Genomic DNA, 21,912 nt, shown 5'->3' with positions numbered 1-21,912 from the left:
AGTGGAAGATGTAACCAGTATTATTCTGGATTGAAAGGTCTCATCTAACACACACCTTCTTTGCTAAAAATCAGCTTTAAATCCTGCATATAACTTGAATACTCTATGAATAAATAAACCGTAGAAACACACACACAAAAAAACAACTATGAAAACATTATTAAAACTTAGTGAAGTTTGAGATGTTACCTTAAAATGTTAACTTGAAAGGATGAAAAGAAAAAAAAAATCTTATTAAAACAACCTTATTACATGGCCTAAGCATGGTCGCACTAACACTCATCAACCAGTAAAACCAATCCTGCCATAAGATCCCAAAGGACAGTTGCGTGGTTGGGTTGTTGGTTCCTTTGGTCCCCCCCCTTTTTTTTTTTTTTTCTTTTTATTGCAAAGAAGAGACTACAGAACTTTGAAAATATAATTAGAAAAGGTGGAACTTCTTCTGGGGCCATATAGTGACTAATGTTGGAGTTGCAAGGAAATAATATTCTCTGCAGATAATATTGATAACTTTAAAAAAGGTATGGGTCGGTGATGGCCAAGCTACCTATTCGGTCTGTTAGCATCCAGTATGATTAGATGATATTCTGTAAAGGCTATTAGATTTCTGTCTGCGAAGTGCAGCTTTTGCGCAAGGTCATCTTTTGCATTCACTCCTTTTATAGATTTTTTTTTTCCCCCATGATCCCCAGACCTTCTTTTCCTTTTTTTTTTTTTTAATGATATATAGGCAAAAAAAAAGCATAATTACAAGAAATATAGTAATATTATATAATTATGTATATTACATACATGTAAAAAATCCATAGTATAAATATCTAAAGCTGACCCTTAACTTTAATGGCCCCTAACCCTAATGGCCCCTAAAACTACACTCATGGATGATAATCTTAATGTTCCCTAAAACATAACAAACCTATCTGTAACACTAACCCTAAACTCTGACCTGAACCATACCCCTAACCCAAACATCCAGTTAGGTTCCTTCTTGCATATCTTAAGGAAATATGTCAAATTTAAGAGTGAAGGAAGTGTAGCAAAAGGAACAGATTCTAAATTTGCTGAAAATTAAACTAAACCCAAACCAAATGGCCTCAAAGAGTGCTTGCCTTTCTGCTGCTTTGTCTCCCTCCTCCTCTTCCCATCATTTCCCTTTCAGTTATCTCCTTACTTTCTCCTACTTATTTCTTGGTATGTTTTTCCTTTCCTGTCATGTTTCCTGACTGGTCTGGGAGATAAAGGATCTTCTCAAGGATCACAGAAAGAAGAAAGTAGAACAGGCATTTAGACAAAGCTCTTGAAAGAAAACCAGGCAGGTTTGACGTTACAGACCTGTGTATAGACATCACAATTTTCTGGTGTTGTAGGTTCTGAGAGAGCTTAATTTTAAATAGCTACTAGCAAAGATTTGTTAAATTTCAACAGTAACAGTACTAGTGTTGGGGCCGTTTTATCTGTCTCAAAGCGTCTTTTTAAATGATCAAGATCCAAAAGCTGCATTTTAACCAGGGTGGGAAGAGAGGTCTAAAACACTGCCCAGAGATGGGTCTGGTTGCCCTGAAAGGGAAGGGGGCTTGGAGGGAGATGAGCTATTTCTGACTCTGCCTGTTAAAGGAAATGCCGAAAGAGCCCTGACCCAGAGTGTGATCAAGAAGCAAATCACATTACCATGGTAACTAGTCCTGCTCCTCTGTTGAATTAGGTGAGGTAGGAGCTGTCAGAGAAGGAGGGGCCCAATTATGCTGCCAGTGAAAGCAATGGCAAAAATCCCGTTGATTTAAATGGCAGCAGCACTCAGACCCAAAGAAGGTGGGAAGAGAGTCAGAGCAGAGCTTCCATGCTTTTCTGAAAACCATTTCTCTTTTCATGGTTTGTCAAACCCATTCTATTTGCTTTTTTTCTTCTTTTTCTAATGCAAATTCTTTTGTTTCTGCTTCAGCTGAATGGTGTAAGAACCTGAAATGGGATGTTTGTTAAAGGCATGCAGTATTAGACACAGAAGCAAAGTAGAGAGGGGCAGAGAGATTTTTGCTTTCACATCTTTCACAGTAGAAAACAGTTAGTGACTGTGCACTTCGGCTGAGCAGTTTGAGTCAACTGCTTTGCTAACTGCAGTTATTACAGTGATGATAAACTGGTGGTGCTTAAACACTGGGATCAATCTCAGCACAGACAACAACGTACAGCTGTTAAAGCACAGAGCCCTCTTTTCTGAGTTGTCAGACGTTGGCTTCAAATGCACCCACGAGTAACAAGGCTCACCGCATCGCAGTTAGTGGCTTCTAATGTTTCTGGTTTCTGTGTAAAGCACCTCGTCAGACTGCCATTATAAAGCTGTATGGTGGAACTGAATTTAAGAAAGACCTCACCAAAGCAGGAGTCAGGTCATGCTGATTAAACTTCTTGAGCACTTCAGTAACTTCCTCCTCAGTATTATTAAGTTTATGACTAAAATAGCTGAGAATGACATCAGTGAATTTGGTCATGGCACCTGTTGCACCTTGATCATTTTCAACTTGTAGTGGAGTCAAGTTGAAGAGGTGTTTGTTTTGTTTGGTTTGGTTTGGTTGTTTGTTCTTTTAATGTTCAGTGTGAAGTGTTTCCCAAGTTTCCAGTTTTTCTATTGACCTTAACCTCCTCCTTTAAGAATTGTTCAAAATTCCCAGAATCAAAGATCCCACCTTTGACAGGGTGGGTCAAATCGAGGCAGAATTTCCATGTCAACTTCTTAACATTTCCTGTCCTTTTGCACCCCTATGCTGCCTCGACCTCCTGCCGAAAATGTTAACTATGTTCACTATGGCGCATTTGTATTAGAGAAGGCATGCAAAAATCTTCCAAAAGTGCACTTTATAGTTGGAATTCAAGGCACAAAAGTTTGTGATGTTCTTATCTCTTGGATGTGGTGCTCCCTCCTTTGAAAGTGAGCCATTCCTTTCTGGTGGAAAATCGTGTATGAGCACTGACCACATTCAATTTTCTGGACCATTAAACAATCGTTTCATAAAATGTGGACTGAAACCATCACGTTCCTTAAAAATGAGACCTGAAGTTCACATTAAGTTTATTTTAGGTATTTAGACACCTAAAATACCTTTGGATCTTGCTCCTTTGTGATAGTTTCCCTTTCACAACAGAAGTACACAAAGAGTGAAGTACAGCATTAAAGTGCTTGCTGTAGCCTGTGTTGCTGTGGAAACACAGTTCAGTGTTCTGTGCTATTTGGCATTTTCTATAGGCATGGCTTTGTGCCTAGCAATGTTGTTCTGATGTGGAGCTGCAGAAAAAGCCAGTTACAGAAGCCAGATCACCGTACTTAGGAGAGACTGGTGTATCTCACACAGTGATATGGACGAAAGTGTTCCTGAAGAATTCAGTTTTGCCTTGGAATCCAGGAATGTGTCTAGATTAGAAATATAAAATTCAATTTGCATCTTTTTCTGCTCATTGATATTTATTTATATATTTATTTTACTTAGGTTCAAGTTAGCCAGCTAATAAACATCCATTCATGTTAAATTATGCCCATGTACTAAGGTGTGTGGATTATAGTTTTTGTATATGCTAACATTTAATTAATTTTTATGCTTACATTGCCTGGGTTTTGTTATCTCTTTATTTCTTTGAGGAAGATTTTATGTATGCTTTTCCTGTGAACTGACAGAGCAGAAATGCATGCTTCTAAAAATGTTCTTCGTGTTCAGTACAGTTATGCACGTGTTGCCTACAGTCAAACAGGGCACATCCAGCAGATAAAGTGATTTAATTTTTATTTGTACGCTCAATGTGCGTTAACAAATTCAACATACAAGATAGCATTACATAATGTCAAGTAGCTTATAGCATTATGCAGTTTCACACATGTTGAGTTAGGTTTTTTGACTTTTTTTCTTTTTTTTTTTTCACACAAAGTTGTAACTGTCCAAGTTAATTTTACAATAGAAGACACAAGGTAAAGAATAACCACATCTGGGAGATTTTACAGTGAGTCCACTGTCACTTACTGTCTATTTTACGTTTTAAAAATATATATATCTGCACATCTTCAGTTTCCTATTATTCCAGAAGTGTTGGAGCTACTTCTACCTGCCCGATCGCCTACGTCTATTCACCCTGAGCATGTTTCCTTGACAAAGAAGTTCATCTTTCGTTTTCAGCTAAAAGAATCTTATACAGATCATCTAGGCTTAAGCATGCTTTTCACACTGAAGGAAAAAAGGGAACTTTTTTTTGTTTGTTTGTTAGTGTGTTCTATTCAGGTGTTCGGAGCGGCATTGGAAAGCACAGTTCTGAGGAAAAGTTCCTAAACTTCAGCAACACAATTGCTTAGTGCAAAAATGAGGCGTTAAATAGATCTACACCAGTTTCCAAAGGAGAATTGTCCTTTGTGGCTGTAAGCCACCAATAGACCATGAGCTAGAAAGCATTTAAGACAAAGATAAAATCTACTATAACCTCAGGCAAAAATCCTTGTGATCAAGATCAATTAATCACTAACAAAAGTTCACGCTTCCATCTGCCATGCAAGAGTGACAAATAGAGAGCTTCAGATTCAATGCAACTTCTGTTGCTAAAAGACACTGTCTAGAAGGAAGTTTCTATGAGTAACTCGTTATGAGTGAGAAAATTCAGCTTTCCAAAAATAATTTCTAAGGAAGGAATGCAAAGTATTGGCAACTAACAAAGTGCTAACTGTTCACATGAAGAGCCATCCCAGCAGCGGTTGCTTTACATTTTGGTTGGAAAGAAAACTAAGACTTGCTCCATTATTCTACTTTCACAAGTAAGAAGGTGGAAAGGATCATTTTTCCAAGAGGGCTCTAAAATTCAGTAGTCAAGACCTGTAAATGAGTTAAATTATCTTTTTTTTTTTTTTTTTTTTTTTTTTTTTTTTTTTTTTTGAATTATGGTACATTATTTACATTCCACAGGGCACAGAACAGACTGGCTGCCTGGATGCAACTAAATGAATACTGAAAATCTGGAGTCTTCTACATGCCTCTTCGCAAGCTCAGTTCTGCTTTATATTTCCACTGGAGACTTCAGAAATAATTTGAATTTCTACAGCTTGTTATGAATATTTACACTCAGCTTACCAGCAATGTTTACAATTCATTATTTGCTGCCAATTATCATCCTTTCCTGGCTTGAATGCAGTAAGAAGCCAAATCATGTCACTTGCCCAGATATTAATCTGATATTAAAAAAAAAATGTCAGGCTAGTGTGTTTACAGTGAGATCTAATGCAGCTCTTTCCAAACTTCACTCATATTTCTGGAACTTTATGAACTTCTGTTCAAAACTACTGACTATTCAGGGTTAATAGCCTGAAGTGCTGCAGGTTGTATTTATCAAGTAACATTTTTTTACATTTCAGAGGAGGCGATAGTAAGCATGTTCTAAGTCATATTCACAGTTTAAGAGCTAACTCAAGCTGCTTTGAAATCCTAAAAATTAACTTCTTGAAGACTTTGTTCTGTAGTGACAGACTTTGCCCTAAGTTATTTTTTTTGAGAGCTGTCATATGTAATGCAAATTCACTCAGATATGAATTTAAGAGAAGGTTGGTGAAGTTTTCACTTTAAAGCTCTTTTCCACAAGCTATTTTCTGATCTCAGTGTTACGCCATTACAACAGAACTTACCAATCATGTAGAATTTCAGATTTTATGTTTAAAATAATCAGCAAGAGTTTCCTTAAGAATCAATGATGCCAGTTTTTGTTTCTCTCAGGCCCTTCATGCACAGACAGGGTAAAATAAAATGTAATATAGTGGAGTTCCTCCAATTCTGATAATCTGTAAGATCACGTCTGTGCTAATTTCCATGTGGCAAATGCAAAGTGATCAGTTTGTTGGTGTCTGAATTTTAGATGCAAACCTTTGATGTAGCCTTACAGCTCCATAGCAAGTATATCACAATGTAAGTATTTTAATACCTGATAATTATTTTTTTCTCTGAAGGAAAGTGCCATTTTCCCCTGTATTTTCCTTTTGCATTAGTGCAGAATTCAAAACCACCTTTATATGAAAATGCAGTTGGTACTCCCAAACCAGTAAAGAAGAGAACTGCAAGAATCAATGGGCAGGCAAACTAACAAGAAACTAGAGGTTAAACAGCAGAATTCAGAAACTTTGGGAGAAGCCTAAAAAAGACAGGCCAATTTTGGTGAATACCAGCAAAGACAGTTCGGCACAAACACAACTTCCATAGTGACAGATAATTGTATTAAAATCTGCAACTTGATATTGGTAGTTATACTAATTTCAGTTTGTATTAGGCATGCAATAGCGTGATTACACTGTTATATATATTTGTGGTATTTTTTTTTTTAATTTAATGCTCTTTAGAATTTTAGTGCCCTGCAAAATCACATCACTAGAGAACCGATCAGCTGCTGCTGCTCACAAAAGTTTAGTTCTACAGCTAAAACGAAGTTTAAGTCTGTTCTATGAGTCAGTTGCTGCCGCAACCTCTGCTAGTATTCGCTCAGGCTGTGCCATTTGGCCACTGGCTTTCTAGGATTCTCACACACCTCTCGCCAGTGTTCCACACCAGCTGCGGTGATGCTGTGTGCTCCCAAAATCAGCCGTCCCACCACTTCATTTTTTGTGGTACGGTCAAAATCAATAACTAGAAATTCAATGCTGATGTCAGGAAGGAGATCGACAGGGATGTCATAAATGAAGGATTCATTGAAGACAGGATTCAAAGTGCACTTCTTCACGTGAGTCTTCTTTTTTGCTATACGCTTTCTTCCATAATAAACGTTCACCTTAACATAGGGATCTGCCAGAGAAGAGAGAAACAAACTAATAACACAGTCCAGTAATGCTCTTTGAGGTAATGGATATGGTTTAGCTTGTTCAACTTGAGCCAGCTACAAGTTAATTGTGCAAGTCACTTCACCTCCCGCAGTAAGGGAGTATTGTTAGCACATTTTTTCATTGCAGGGCAACCAGCTTGAAGTTACCACTTGATGTTCTTTACAAGTTTCAGCACTGTATGGGAAACTGGGGGAAGGAAATTGCATGTAAATTGTGGTAATTAAGCCTAGAATTACCAAACAGGTAGCTTTTTGGTGAGGTCAGTGTCCAAGTGGTCAAACCCTTCATTTTTTAATGTCAGCTATAACAAAAAAATATTTTTACCCAAGTTCAGGAAATAGTCCCACAAAGTGTCAAAATGGTTTTAAGATTTTGTGGATGGAAAACACTTGTAGTGGAAGGTATTAAAACCAATAAAAGTTGAAAATAATGCCTTCATTTTTCTACCAGCCTCATTATTTTATCAGTCAGCTTGCTCTTTATGCAGATGTTTGTTTAGGATTAAAATTAAGATACCTTTTTCACACGTAGTGCAAGTTTTGAAGCTGGAAGGCACTTGCCCAGCTCACAAAATTAATTTTCACTTCTTAAAACTGAAACAAAGATCTCACTCAGAAAAAAATATATGTAAAAATATAAAAAGATCATATAAGGAAATGGTGATAGCCTTGTGAGAGCAGGTATGAGAACAGTTACTAAAAAATGTATCCTGTATTTGGAGATCATACATGGGAAGCTTATTTTTTTGAGAAAAAGTTAAGACCTACAATAGAGAATTAAAGCTAGTCTCCATTCTTTTTTCTGTGCACCTCAAAAAGCTGCAGAAACAGAACTACATTTGGTATCAGTCAGGTAATAACTGCGTCTCAAGTTGATTCCAATCATTTTCCCATAATTCTGAAAGAAACCTTTGCTAGGGGGATTCAAGAATCTGAGAAGCTGTGACTGCAGAATAGGAACGCCACAACAGCTGCTCTTCTCTTCACACAGCAGAATTTCCAAACAAACAACCAAACAGAAATGTTTTTAATGTCACAGATCATTCCAAATCTATCTCCTACTCTTTTACTCCCATCCTCTTCTACCCTCTTCTGTCAGGGGCAGGATTTGAGGGATGTGCAGCTCCTAGTGGACATAATGATGGTAAGGGAAATGATGCCTGATGGCAGCATGGAGGCACAGAGGTTTGATTGGATTCAGAAAATGCTACCTGCATGAAACTAGATGGTGCCAGAAAGATGCAACTGTTAGTAACACATTAGGAAAGATTTGGTCTTGTTTGTATAACCCTCTGTTGATCTGTTCAGTCACTTAGACTGATCCATCACCCTTACAAAGAATTGGAGAAAAAGCAGTCCATCAAAAGATGTTCAGATAAGACAGGTAAAAAGATCTGAAAGTGAACTGAACATCTAGTGACTTTTCCAGTGACTAGAAAAAAATCACTTCTAGTCAGATAGACTCTTCTCTCACGGATTGTTACTTATCGGAAAGCACAGCATTTTTCTTCTGCAATACAATTCCCATCCAACAATCAGCAGCTACCGTGCTCTGTTTGTAAAATATATTCTCTTTCCCTTCTCCCCCTGACCCAGCTTCTATTTTGCTATACTTAAGAGTTCTTTCATGTTACAAACAACAATGTGACATTTTGTTATAGCACCCCCAAACTGTGTAAGGGTGTCCAATACATCAGTCAACCTATGAATTGCCCTCTGCATGTCCTTGTGTGACTCTGTGAAACAGAGTGCAAACACATTTAGAGCTGGAGTAAATAGCTTCTACCTGAGAGGCCAGTGATATCCATCTTTGGCAAATGTCTGGCTTTCAGCACCACAACAGTCATTCGCTGCGCCACAGGTTGATAAGACAGTGAGACTTGCAGCTCTCCTCTGCTAATGCATTTCTGTGAAAAAGAAACAGCAACAAAATGGTCTTATAAATATGGGCAAATGTTGGAGGTCACCAGAATTCTTTCCCTACACTAAATGCCTAAGAATTTGGAAAATTAGGTGCAGTCTATTTACTTACATTCTTAGCCTTAGCCACATGAATACTATAGAAGGAGATGAAGTTGCATAAGGTAAAAATCATCCTGTGCTTTGCACCCTGTGCTTGCTGAGCAAAGTAAACATTGCTACAGCTTTTTCCCTTGAATTCTGTTTTCCTAAGGGTAAACCTGGTGGGCATACTTAGAGAAAAGAGCAGCTCTGGCTACAATCTGAGGTGTGCTTCTGGAAACAGCTGTGGGTTTTAGTTTTAGCAGCTTAAAGTACATTGACTTTTGGTGTAGCTTAGATTGGAGAACAGCTGAAGTTCTGTAAGCATACTTTGAAAGTTTCAGCATCAATCGAGTCTGCCAAGGTAAAGGATGAAGATAAAAGAAAAAAAACTATTCCATTAAACTTTCTGTACAACCTTTCAAAGAGTAACATTATTAAGATTATTAGTTTTGTTTTCCAGATGGTATTCATTAACTTTCCTTGAGATGACACTAATTTAGATTAAGTTTATTTAGATTACGTTTACTTGCAATTGAGGAAAGTAGTATGGGTATGAGATTGCATGGTGTCAGTAACAGCACTGATGGCAGAGCCACTGCAACAACTTGGACAGTTGCATGCTCAAAGCTCTGACTTGGCATCTTGCAGTGTCCCCATCACTGCCTTGTACTTTTAGCCCCGCAGTACAGTACAAATGGAAGAATTCTCCTGACTTCCACCAGGAAAATCACTACAATAAATGTGAGCTGTGCTCTGGTGATCACCTAGGAGGACAATGTTTTTCAAATGCTCTTGCTGCGATTAGTTGGAGAAAACTGTGTTTGTAAACTTAAACAAAGAAAACGTTCGTTCTAACTGGGGTGGCATTGCTTTATTTCAGTAGTTCCCATGGGTTTACTCTGAAGCCAAATTTTTCAAAAGTAAGGAACGGCAGCCATTGCTGCGTATGCAAAATTATGGGATGTGAGTACACACAACTTCATACAGTATATTGCTAACGTGATTTCCTGGCCCAGGAGGAAATATTAAGAATTTTGGCTTCCAGAATACAATGGACAAAGGGAGTATCTTTTTCCGTCCCTTTTAGGAAGGGAGCAATATTTAATAACCTTCTCATACTGTTGCCAGCTACTTATATAGAAAATGACCCTGGTTATCTAGTGCAGTTGTTTGGTCTGGTGCTTCTCAAAAGGCTTGTTATCTGCATGAAGAAGGAAAATGTGATAGTAAAAGTTTTATGATAACATTTTTTTTCATCTTTTGAGGAAGGGAAAACAATGTGTGTAGCCTTGGTGGTGTATGTTGTCAGCATTTTGGGGATCTTTTGTTCTAAACTAATTTAATTTCCATGTGATTTGCATTAGATGATCTGTCAGAAATTATTGGGAATGTTCATTTCGATGTGCATCTTTGCTGGCTTGGGTAAGTGCAATAATTTACTGGGTTTTAAAAGCAATGCAATATTCCAGATTTTCAAATTTCCTGTAACACTGAAAATTATGTTCAGTAACAGCTGTTTTGACACTCTGAAACTATGCAGATTTTCAATGCGCACCCAACACCAAGGTAAATCTATCTTTAATTACTAAGAAACGTTAAATAATTTGCATCCTTGATTAAATCCATTTTTATTTAGCATGATCTTTTCCTCTATTTTTAATCTATTACTTCTAGAAATTCTAGCAGATATAGTCAATGCATCAAAAAGAATACAATAAAAGAACCTAAACCAGTTACTTGTTTTATCAGAATGTAAAGCATCCCAAGAATTTTAGAAAAGCAAACACCAGAACTCCATTCTTATTGTGATTCTTTTGGTTTGTTTTGAGGTGCTGACAAAGTCTCCTTTAAATAACTTTACAAAAATAATAAAAATTAAAAAAAAAAATAATAATGCTACATAAAATAGAAGAAAACTTCAAGTAAAATACTGTTGCTCTAAGGCATGATGTGTTTTATAGAGCTCAGCAACAATTTTCAGCATGCTTTGGCAATAAGTGACCCCAAATGACATTTGCTATTGAACCTGGAGGACAGGCAGCAAAAATAAAGTAAGCAAAAAAGCAAACCAAACAAAAAACACCTAAGTACCACCCCCTATAGCAGAGGAGGACCTGGGGTGCTGTTGGATGTAAAAGGCGCTGCAAACTGGCAGCACGCCCTCGCAACCCAGAAAGCCGACTGCACCCTGGGCAGCACCAAATGTGGTAGAGCAGCAGGGCGAGGAAGGGGGGCGTCCTCCTCTGCCCTGCTCTCACCAAGATCACCCCTGAAGTGCCGCGTCCAGCTCTGGGTCCCCAACACAAGGCAGATGTGGGGCTGTTGGAGCGGGGCCAGAGAAGGCTGCAAGGCTGCTCAGAGGCTGCAGCACCTCTGCTGCGGAGATTCTATTTCCTGAGGACGGAAGACATCTTCATTAACGTAAGCCATAATTTTATATGGATTGTTTATCTTTCTAGTTTACAGCACGAGACACTGAGAACAGGATTCATTTCACCTGGATTTTAGACGTCTACATTTGACAAAACCAGCTTAGACACACTTCATCCGCAAGTGGTGACAAAAAGAGGGTCATTTAGGGTGGGATTTATCTGAGCTGTTTTAGATGTCTACTCCAGGCCAGGAAGAATCATACGTCAAAGTCTGATGACTATGCTGATGTTCTTCTACTGACTTACAGCCTATAGTAACAAATTTGGATGCAGACAATTACAAATGTAGGTGTCTAAAATGGTCAGATGAATCCCTCTTTAAGTGAGATTTGTCTTTGCAGAGCAGGATATAGTTACTCAGAATCTGCAATAAAACTTATTCATAGCACCCATCTCTCTAGCCGTCCCCCACACACACAGTCTGTGAAAGAAGGCAGGCCACCAACAAATGTCCCTTTCTCACATGAGCTCTTTATTTGCAGATGGGGATGCTTTTTTCTTAGCATCGTTGATTGTAACATTCCTCATTTGCATGCCTCTGGAATGTCTATGCATTATCAAACCTCCATAACCACACAGCAAAGAACCGCCAAACTAAAAGAGCACAGCCATATATTATTAAAATAATATGCATCTGTGGAAAAATGGGTTTCATGCCTAAGAATTTCTGCTCACTAGATCACAGAGGCTCCCGAATCAAAAGAACTGGAATCAAATATAATGCAAGCAGTCTCAAGTCACACCACATGAAGTCACTTACTTGTATGTTCCTTTTGAGAATCTCCCTGGTCAGCTGAACCTTCCCAGTGCTGGGATCCACTCCCGCAAGAGGCACCATGACTTCTCCAATCACATCATCTCGAGAAAAGCGATCAAAGCTCAACACCAGGAAGTGAAGCACCAAATCCTGGAGCTGGCTGTAGGGGATCCCGTAGAAGGTGAAGGTTTCGTCAAAGACTGGGTCCAGCGTCTTGCGAAGGACACGAGTCTTCACTCGATGCCTTTTGTCTGGAAGAATTGTCATCTTGATGTACGGGTCAGAGCTCTGAGTGTGTTCATCCATAACTGGTAGCCCATGAGCCTCCTGAATGGTAACTACCAGTGCTTTTTTGGGAAAGTTGTAGTCCACTGAGAAAGTCAGTTCTCCCAACATGACATCATCCCCTGGAGAAGACGGGGAGGAAGTTTTACTTCCTCCCGGGGTGAGGCTTTGATCTGGACTTAGTTCATCTCCATAATCTACTTTTATTGGAAGCTGATCAATGTGGGGAGCTGCATTTGGCCCATCTGAAGCTTTATCAGACCCTATTAAACCAGATTCAGCAGCATCCACCAAAATGTTTCCCCTTCCAGTCTCCTTAGGAGTGCCGTTCTTGTCTCTCCGGATTCGGTTAATTTTCTTCTTGTTACTCAAGGTCTCCGGATAGATACTGATGCCTTTCAACATGTGAATGAACTTATATGGTGGGGTTTTGTGCTTTTTTTCTGATTGCTGGTGACAGCATGTCCACACAAAAACTGTTACTGAGACAGAAACCACAAGGACAGTAGCACCAATGAGGCCTGCCACAACTGGAGAGACATCTGTAGGGAAGACAAGGCAGTGAGGAGATAGCTCGTACCTTTGTGCTTGCCATAGCCCTACAGGAGCTGGCGCATCTGGATAGAAAATCTATAGGATACTACTCAATAACCTTTGTATCAAAGCTTCCTAGAGTAAAAAGTGACTTCCTGTAACTTCTGTGTGCCTGTGTGGGAGACATTTTGCACTCCTACTGACCTAAGTTTTACTCTCGGCTGATCTCCTGATCTTGCTAAAAACAATCTCCCCTATTACCAGCAGGAGGGTCTCTTTTTTATGTAGTGCCCTGTTTAAAAACATTGCACAGTTCTATTTTAACAACAGGAAGGGAATGATAACTACAGACAAAATGCTGGATCTGTTCTTATCCATTATGAACAATTTAAACCTTGGATAGATTACTTTTTTTTTTTTTACTTTTTTTCTTTCTGGTGGGGGGTGAATATGACCCTGAGCTGAGCTGTGTAAGAGAAAGGGACAGTGTGCGTATGTCCCTCTAACATGATGATGATTTGTATCACGCTGCTGGATCGTTTTTCTCCCACTTTTCATTCTGACCATTTCCACAGCCTCCTCTAGGAAAGTGGGTGATGCACGAATGTAGTGGTCGCATTGGTCTTACCCAAAAGTTGAGGTTGCTCTCTAGCTGTTCTGCTGTGTTGCATTCAACATTTCTCTGCTTTTTCACCCCAGTATTGCTATTCACATTCTTTCAGCTTTTGATGAGCTGGCAGCTGCTGACAGAAGTCTTCCCACCCCACTGTTACCAAGACTCCTTTTAATGTGAAAAATCTAATGTTCAAAACCAATGGACAGAATATTCTGTATTTGTATTTCAGGATTATTTGTTATTTTCTAGAGTTTGTCAGTTGGATTCTTCAGCAATGACAGGCCAGGATAAAAAGGCACTGCATTAATTTCTAGCAACCATGCTAGTTATTTTCTATTTATAACACTTGACTTTGGGGAGGTATTACCAAACACAGAATGAAATCAGGAGTTTTGATTTCTCCAGTACATTGTATCGACATATTCAAGAAGTTTAGTCAAGGGCCACCAAGATAATTAGAGCTGGAGCAGATGGAGGATGGAGAATGGTCAGCAGATGGAAGATGAGGATGGATTGAAAGAGCTGGGTATGCTCAGTCATAAAAGAGAAGGAAAAGGAAGAGATCTTTTTGCTGTCTTCACTTTCTTAGTGGGAAGACAGCGCTAGGCTCTTCTCAGACCCCCCCCCACAGCAAAGGGATGAAGAGCACCACACACAGACTGTAACACTGGGAAATACAGGGAGAAATTAGAGGGAGGGAATTCACAGTAAGGACGGCCAAACACTGCAGAGGGGCTGACAGCCTGTGGAGACTACGCACCAGAGATGCTCAAACGGGCCTCAGCAACCCGATTTCTCTCTTCTAATGGCCAGACGTTAAATTAAGAGCCTAGCGCACACAGCGATGGCAAAACCCACCAAGCAACCACAGCACCTTATCTTCATCAGCACTCCTACTGGTGACATCGTGCTATTGATACCGAACGATTTCTGGCCCAATTACTGCAGGGACAATCCCTCCTTTCAGGGCAGCAGATTATTCCACGGCTAATCAAAAGAAGACCAACACAGGCGGATGATTGCATTGAGGTGCTCGCATGCTAGCTGTGGGTAGTATAAGCTGGGAGAAAAGGAAGGGTGCCTCTGAGCCCAGACACTCCTCCTCCAGTAGTGCACAGCACAGAAGGCATTTTGCAAACACCTTTACTGCAGTTGTCATAGAACTGCTCCCTCTCTGAAGCACCTCCCTTCCTTCCCTACACACAGTATTCAAATTGGTTTTTAATTCTTGCAACATTCATATCTTCTGCTGGACAGATGCCTTCTGCAAGACTTTCCTTGACCCCCTTAAACTGAGAAGGAATAAGTAGGAGTTAGAAATTAAATTAATCTAAAAAGTAAACAAGCCACTGATTCTGAGGTGTTTACCTTTCTGTATAGTCTAAACATCTTAAGGTTAAAAATTTACTTGTTACTAAAAGCAATGTTTTTATATTACTGTATTACTTTGGTAATTACGGTATTGGTATTATTATTATTGTGTTATTGCTTTACTAATTATTGAAGCAAATTTTTTGTGGAAGACAAACCCATCTAACCCTGTCTTTTTCTTCACAAGTTTTGCAAATTGTTTCCACAGTAGAATAGAAAACAAAAAAATTATTGCCATGACAATAGCTAAATGCAACAGCCGGTACAAAAGATAAACTTGTCTGATTTTCTTAATTTCATTCTGTACCTTAAGCAACAGAAAATAATCTTCCAAACTCATACTTGAAATTGCAGAGAGCATCTTCATTTTTTATCTTCTCTGTTCTTTCTACATGATTTTTCATTCCTGTTACTAGTCCTGAGGACAAGACCAGCAGACTATAACCTGATTATCTGATAAACTGAGGGAAAACCGCGATTTTCAAGTAACAATACGCCTCCTTTTTGCAGAATTAGGAGAATCACGTTTAATTAGATAGAAGTCTTCCCTTACTGAGGCTGGATATCGTTCACATGGTGACCAACTCCACAGATAAATCTGGCTTAGGCCCTACTGCCAAGCACAGTCATGGGACAGGAATAACTAAAGCAAGAGGTATTGACAACATTAACTAAACAGTAATATGCATATCTTTATTTTGTTATTTAATGTTCCTTGAAATGAGGCAATTGGTCTTTAACAGCCAATTTGAATACGGTACAATTCAGCCATATACAGATACAAAAAGCTTCAGTGCATATGCAAAAAAAGACAAGTGCTGAAACTCCTTTCTTGTCCTGATCTCATTTTTTGTGGGTTTTGTTTCTAGTGTGTCCTGAAAGAATCAGCTCTTGTACCTTTATTTCCTGATACACAACCTTAGAAGAAGCAACCAGCAGTCACACTAGGAAGCGTCAGCTGAGTCTCTGCGATTTGTCTTCCATCAAAATGTCTGAACTCCTGAATTTGGCTCCTACAATGCGTCGTGGCAGAGTTCCTCAGCTTAGTTATGTGGCCTGAAAAATCAACTGCTTTAATTTTGAGTCTACCTCACCTCACTTCGTTTGATGCCTGTTCTTGTATTGAAAGAAAGAGTAAGAAATAATCACTCCCTACTTGCTCTGTGCTTCTTCTGGCACCTCTCTTTTCATGGCTGAAGACTCCTACTTTATGTAATCTTTCCATATATTCATGAAATGTTTCCCTAATTCCTTATAGTTTTAAGCTGCACAGATACAAAGCTACCTAAAAAAATACTTTAGTGTAGCTTTTGAAGGTTCTGCACAGAATAGTGTTTTGAATGCCCATTTTAAATAACACAGCAGCCTATTTTGTCTCCTCTATTAAAAATAACATTTTTTATTCAAAATTTGTAGATGAGATCTTTGTTCTGATGTGATGCTAAGATATAACTGAACTACAGACTAACTTTTTGGGATATGGAACGACGTTTTCAATTAATGAAAAATCATTGAAAACTTCTTTTTAATACTGGTGTTTGCTGATTATACCCTAATGGACACCGGTGGCCAGCAGCTGAATTATAGCAGTATGAGGCTCTCGGGTTCCAGGAAAGACGCAAAAGGTAAATGCGCATATTAGATGAATGGTATAGCATGGATTATTATTATAAAGCGTTTTAGAATTTAAAGGAAATGTAGTGACCGTGCTTTAACTCTTGGGCCTTACGGCTGGAAGGGAAGGTCAGTCCATCGCTGGAGGACAGAGAGAGGCAGCAATTTGAATTTGCCAGGCTGGAGAAACCAACCTGACGCACACGCCAGCTGCCGTACCACCAGGCCCTGCGGGGACAGCACGAGCAGCTTCGCGGGCCGTGGGGAGGCAGGCGGGCAGACGGTGCTGCCGGCGGCCCAGCCGGCCGCGAACACCTCCCGCAGCCACGGCGGGGCCCACGCGTGGCCACTTCGGGGCCGTCTGGCAGGCGATGATTTAGCAGGGCTGCCGGCCGCCTTCCTCGCAGCCCCGGGGGGCCTCGCTCGGCCGGAGGCTGCCGCCGCCCCCGCCTCGGGGACCCCCCCACACCGTCCCCGCCCCCCCCCCCCCTCCCCCGGTGGGCACCGCCTTGCCGGGCCCGCAGCCGCTCCCGCGGCCCCCGGCGGCCCGCGGGGAGGCGCAGACAAAGGCTGGGGCGCGGCCGGGCCCAGGCATCGCGGTACCGGCGGCCGGGTCGAGCCGCGGGGCTCCCGCTCTTCCCAGCGGGGCTCTTCCAGCTCCGTTCGCATCCTCTCGGCGGCGGGGGCGAGCCCCGGCTGCCGGTGGGTGTTGGGGTGTTGGCCGCCAACGGGGCCGTCGCTGTGAGGCGGCGGGGGAGGGGGGGGGGGGGGTGCGGCGGTGGCACCAGGCAGGGCCTGGCTCAGCACTGGCGAAAGGGGGGGGGGGGGGGCTCGGGGGTGGAATTGGAGGAGCGGGGCCCTCCGCGCGGCCCGGCCCCACTCACCGAAGCTGGGGTGGACGGTGGTGATCTCCGCCATGGTCCGGGATAAGCCGGAGTGACCGAATATGCGGAACCCGGTGCGGAGGCGCCGCGGTACCGGCCCCCGCCCGGAGGATGCTCCTCGCCCGGGATGCAGGAGCTGCCGACTGGTCCCGATGCAGCGCACGCCCCGCCCGGCCCCGGGACCGCCTCCCCCCCCCCCCCCCTCAACACCACCTCCTCCCCTCCCGCACCGCCTCGCCCCGCCCCGGAGCCGCCCGGCGGTGACTCGGCAAGTGGCGGCGCTCCGGGCGCCGAGCCGGGCGGGCGGTGGCGGGGACGGGGCCGCGGGCAGCAGGCGAGGCCCCGGGGGCAGCGGTGCGGGGGCTGCGGAGGCGGCGCTCCCGCTCCCGGGACACAAGGGGCCGCTTCCGAGCGTTCGGGAGCTGCGGCTCGGTTCTCCCCGCACGGCGCAGCCCCGCTGAGGCGGGGGCGAGGCTCAGGCGGGGAGCGAGGCTCTGTCACCACGCAGCCGCCCCGTAAAGATGGCGGCGCCCCTCATCCCCCCCCTCCCCCTCCCCGACGCCTGCGGTCCCCCGCGGTCGTCACGGCGGGGCTGGCGGCCCCGCCAACATGGCGGCCGCTCCCTCAGCGCCCCAACATGGCGGCGCGGCGCCTGCGCGCGGCCCCGACGGGGGCTTCCGCTTCCTGAGCGGAGCGGGACGGGACGGGACGGGGCGGCGGGGCCCGGCCGGCGGCCCCGCGGCGCGGCCAGCCGCTTTCCTGTCTTCTAGGTGGGCGCCGAGATGTCGCTCTCGCTGAAAATGTTGCCCTGCAAGAAGAGGAGAGCGGTGGTCGCGGGGCTGCAGAGCCCGCGGGAGCGGGGCGGCGCCGGGGAGGACGGGGAGCCGCCCGGAGGCGTCTCGGTGGCGGGCGCCGTCGACGGCAGCTCCCCCGTGAAACCGGCGGCGGGCAGGGCCGCCGGGCCGCCCCCGGGCTGGAGGGGACCCGGGGACGCTTTCCTGAAGGGCGGAAAGAGGCTCCCCGCGAAGGTGGCCCCGGCTTCCAGTCAGGAAAGCGCCGACGGCCGCCCCGGCGCGAAGGATTCGTGCTCTGCCGCTGAGCTCGCCGAAGACGTTAAAAACCTGGAAGGGGGCAGAGAAGGTAAATGCGTCCCGCCGGTGCTGTCCGGTGTGAACACGCGAGGCGAGGGGCTCGTGCTGCCGGGGGGCTGCGAGGGGCTCCCCCGGGAGAGGGGGCGCTGAGGGAATCTCGGCGGCCTCCTCGCCGTGAGGGTGAGGTGAGCCGCGGGAGGGGGTTGTAACCTCTGCTCTTTGCTTTTGTTCTCCTTTTTTTTAAAAAAAAATTAGTTCTGAAGTGGTACAGGTTAGAAGGCATTCCAATTTAAAATGTTTCTTTTCTTTTTATTTTTTCCTCCCTCAAAATCTTAGGAAACAAATGGAGAACTTAAGCAGCACTACCAAACACTGCACACTTTTGAAGTAGCTTCTTTCAGATTTCTCAAGTACCCAATTTTACAGTCTTTACGCGCGTTTTCCTGGTCTAATCTTTGTGTTTAACCTTCTGTGGACCTTGTGTAGTGATCAATCCTAATAATAACCATCATAAAAAAAAATCTGTTGTGCAGGGTATTTGACTTTCAGCTGGTCTTTACACAAGTCTTTGTAAATTTGAGCTTTGATCTGAAAGAATTGTTTGACATTTAGTTTTTCAAAAGAAATGATTTGCTACTGAGGTGTAAAGACTTTTAAAAGTGCAAGCTGCTTCCTCTAAAAGTCCCATTTTTCATTTTCTTTTATCCACCCTTGTTTTAATTCTCAGAAGATTTAGTCTAGAGTGGCACTGTGTGGAGTCTACTGTGACCCCTTAGGAGAGCCATTGAAGTAGGACCTGTGTTAACAAAGTTACAAGTTTGCTGTGGAAAGAGATGATTTGGAAGTTGATGTAAAAAAGGCTGTGTTAAACCTTGCTTGCTCAGAGGTTTACTCAGTGAAACTGTGATGTGTGACCTTGTGTAAGAGGTGAGGTGGTCGTGATCAAAATGATGCTCACTTTGTAGCTCAGATCTTCTTTGTCGACAGAAGTGGTGGTCCTGTCTTCCCAAACTGCATGTTGTATTCATCTTTTTCTTTTCCTGGCATACATCTTTGTCTCTGAATTCAATGAAATTGGAAAATTGATTTAGCAAAGGAAAAAAAAAAGGGGGGTGTGTGTTTTTTCCTCTCCGTCTGGTTCAACCCCTTGATCTTATTTAGTGTGTGACTACACAAATAGCTGTGCGGGCACAAAGCAGGAAATGCTGTGGGATATGAGAGCTGGTTTTATTAGAAGACACATTGTTTTCATCCTGGCTGAAGGTTTTCAAGAAACCTCAGGTTTCAGCTACGTTTTACATTAATTGTAAATGTATCAAACTACAGGCTGCAGCAAAAAAGGACAGTGCTTCCTTACTTGCTTGTGAGAAGTGTTGTCTCTGCTTCTTGTGCTGCTGTGATTTAGCTCGCTGATTTGACTGAAAGCTGATTTTGTGCTGGCATAGTGGTCAGTTTACAGTTGCTATCCCGGCCTGCCTAACTTCCAGAACCGTGCGGAATGGGAGTGGGAAGGAATGTCGTTGGACCTCTCAGCAGCAGTACAGTCTGAAATTAGCCCAGGGTAACAACGAAAGTGCATGCTAAGGTTGCAGTCAACAAGGCTGTTCTGACTGGGTGAAGGAGTGCTTGCCCCTAGCTGTTAACTTGTGTTGTTGCAGCCCTGTTTATTCAACAGGGAAAGCGACCACACTTCAAAGAAATCACTATTTTTTGGTGGTTAGATCATTTGACAGGGATGGTTTTGAGCACAGCTGTGCAAAACTGATAATGCAGGTAGTGAGACTGAAATAGCTGGAGGTGAGCATTGCTTCACCTGGATTTGTTTCTGGAGGACAGTAACGTGGGACTGCTGCTGTTGAAGTGTTCAGTGTACCTGGATCTCTTTCACAGACTGGGTGAGGGAGCATGACTTGAGCAGTTGGTTTAACAGATTTAAGGATGAATTTTTTGTAGTAGCAGCCTTTTAACTTTGCTTATCTGTGTCCGCATGGCGTATCTGACTACAGCCTTTCGTATACTGTTTGCAGGGAAAACTCTTAAGCTGTATACAGAGGTGGCAGTAAATTTGCAGAGAGATCCATATCTGCCTGACAACCAGTCTGCAGCGCAGGAGTCTCCAGCGAGAAGTTCTTCACAGCTGGCTGTTAGAAGTCCTACCATGATGAAGCCATTGAAGAACACCAGAACTGGTGAGTGTCCCCAGCAGACTGATGAGGAAAATGGGAGTTTGGGGCTGTTTGTTCCATTGGGTTAGCTTTGTGCAAGGAGCAGACATGTGACCTGGTATGGTAGACAAGGAACATGGGATGTGTGTGTGTGCCACGTTGGGGAGTGTTCAAGTGCATTGTGTTCTGAAGCTTTTATCTTCTGTTCTGAAATTTCACTTTCATTATGCGTTCTGAATTCACAAAACCACTGGTATTCAAGTGAAACTTGCTGGAGTTGATCTCCACATTTTTCAGTTACTAAAAAGTCTGTTTTTCTTCAGAGAAAGTTCTGACTCCTTTCATTTCCCTGAATCAGCAAAACAGCACTGCTTGGGAAACATTTTAAGTCTTGCTGCACTGGGCTTGTAGTTTTGCTTCTGTTTTAATCTTGACCACATACTTAAAACAGCTCCTTCTGGAAAAGTGTAGAAGGGGTGCTGAGACTATTCTTTAAAATCAGTCAGTAGAGGTATCAGATATGTAACCTTTGTTTGCTTGACTAGTGTGACTTGCTCAGGTCCTACAGAACTTGAATTCTTCGTTCAAAACCACTGCTTCTAGCTCTTATGTCCTTTTCTATTTGGAAGATTTCATTATCGGCTGTTGGCAAGCTGTTGTCACTTTAGAATCTACATAATTCTATTTTTTTAATTAAAAAAAACTCATACTGTTTGAATGTGCTGGATGTGAATTATCTGAGTTAGATTTTTAATTTTCATTGTTAATTTTCAGAGGAGCAAGATGGAGAAGATATTGAGAGAAGAAAGAGGAGAAGGAAAGCAAACAAACGGAAGAGGGAAGGGAAGAGTCAAGAAGAGGAGGGCTCTCTGTCTTGCGACATCAAACTGGATGATACCCTTGATCGCACCTTAGAAGATGGTGCTAAGCAGCATAACCTGACAGTTGTCAATGTGCGAAACATCCTACATGTGAGTGCGCTTAATACAGCAAACATACAAGTTACCTGGCTTTATTAGTGGGTGTTGGTCCCTGACTTCCACTTTGTGACAGATGGGTCTGTTTTACTGTACCCTAATAGCAGTAGTAGGAGTGAACTAAATTCACTGACGTGATTAACTAAAATTCGTGCTTCTGGCTCCAGGTTTATGTATATGTCAGTTGTATATCTTTCAGTTTGTCCCATGAGCAGTGTCTGGAGAGAAATGCTATTTGTTTTCCCCAGGATCAAAAATTGTGCATTTCTTTTCTCCATCTAGTACTGTTCTAGTCTAGGTGATGTCAAATATTTTCATGTTTTGCAATCTGTGTGGAAAACAAACTGGAGACTGACA

The 21,912-nt window shown here is 42.7% G+C and overlaps 2 protein-coding genes across 5 annotated transcripts in view; one reads left to right on the top strand and one right to left on the bottom strand.

Moving 5' to 3' along the window:
* Nucleotides 1-3,753: 3,753 nt before the first annotated feature.
* On the bottom strand, nt 3,754-17,505 carry SYT11 (synaptotagmin 11). 2 transcript variants are annotated; one of them, XM_038167774.2, is made up of 4 exons: nt 17,323-17,505; nt 12,022-12,845; nt 8,609-8,732; nt 3,754-6,788 (listed from the first exon to the last, which is right to left on the bottom strand). In XM_038167774.2, the coding sequence occupies exons 1-4, from the start codon at nt 17,354-17,356 to the stop codon at nt 6,478-6,480; spliced, it is 1,293 nt and encodes a 430-aa protein (XP_038023702.1). In that variant the 5' UTR covers nt 17,357-17,505; the 3' UTR covers nt 3,754-6,477. The 2 variants fall into 2 exon arrangements, with proteins under 2 accessions (XP_038023702.1, XP_038023703.1); XM_038167775.2 differs by having other exon boundaries at nt 8,612-8,732.
* LOC119713748 (GON-4-like protein) overlaps nt 17,483-21,912 on the top strand; it is a 31,843-nt gene continuing 27,413 nt past the window's right edge. The window contains exons 1-4 of one of the 3 annotated variants that reach the window (XM_038167742.2): nt 17,483-17,590; nt 18,093-18,462; nt 20,441-20,602; nt 21,353-21,549. In XM_038167742.2, coding sequence (XP_038023670.1) covers nt 18,105-18,462; nt 20,441-20,602; nt 21,353-21,549 — 717 coding nt within the window. In that variant the 5' untranslated portion in view covers nt 17,483-17,590; nt 18,093-18,104. The other 2 variants (XM_038167741.2, XM_038167743.2) reach the window with 2 other exon arrangements.

This window comes from Anas platyrhynchos, chromosome 26 (genome assembly GCF_047663525.1).
Source record: "Anas platyrhynchos isolate ZD024472 breed Pekin duck chromosome 26, IASCAAS_PekinDuck_T2T, whole genome shotgun sequence".
In the NCBI taxonomy this organism is placed as follows: domain Eukaryota; kingdom Metazoa; phylum Chordata; class Aves; order Anseriformes; family Anatidae; genus Anas; species Anas platyrhynchos.
The sequence above is the reverse complement of the archived record's forward strand: the minus strand, read 5'-3'. Positions and strand labels throughout refer to the sequence as shown.

What these genes read in the sequence shown, in the direction of transcription:
- SYT11 (XM_038167774.2), bottom strand. Translation starts at nt 17,356, where the DNA reads ATGGCGGAGATCACCACCGTCCACCCCAGCTTCG. An exon ending in CACCGTCCACCCCAGCTTCG is followed by an intron (nt 12,846 to 17,322) that starts GTGAGTGGGGCC and finishes TCTTCCCTACAG; the next exon opens with ATGTCTCTCCAGTTGTGGCA. An exon ending in TTCTCAAAAGGAACATACAA is followed by an intron (nt 8,733 to 12,021) that starts GTAAGTGACTTC and finishes TCTTTTTCACAG; the next exon opens with AAATGCATTAGCAGAGGAGA.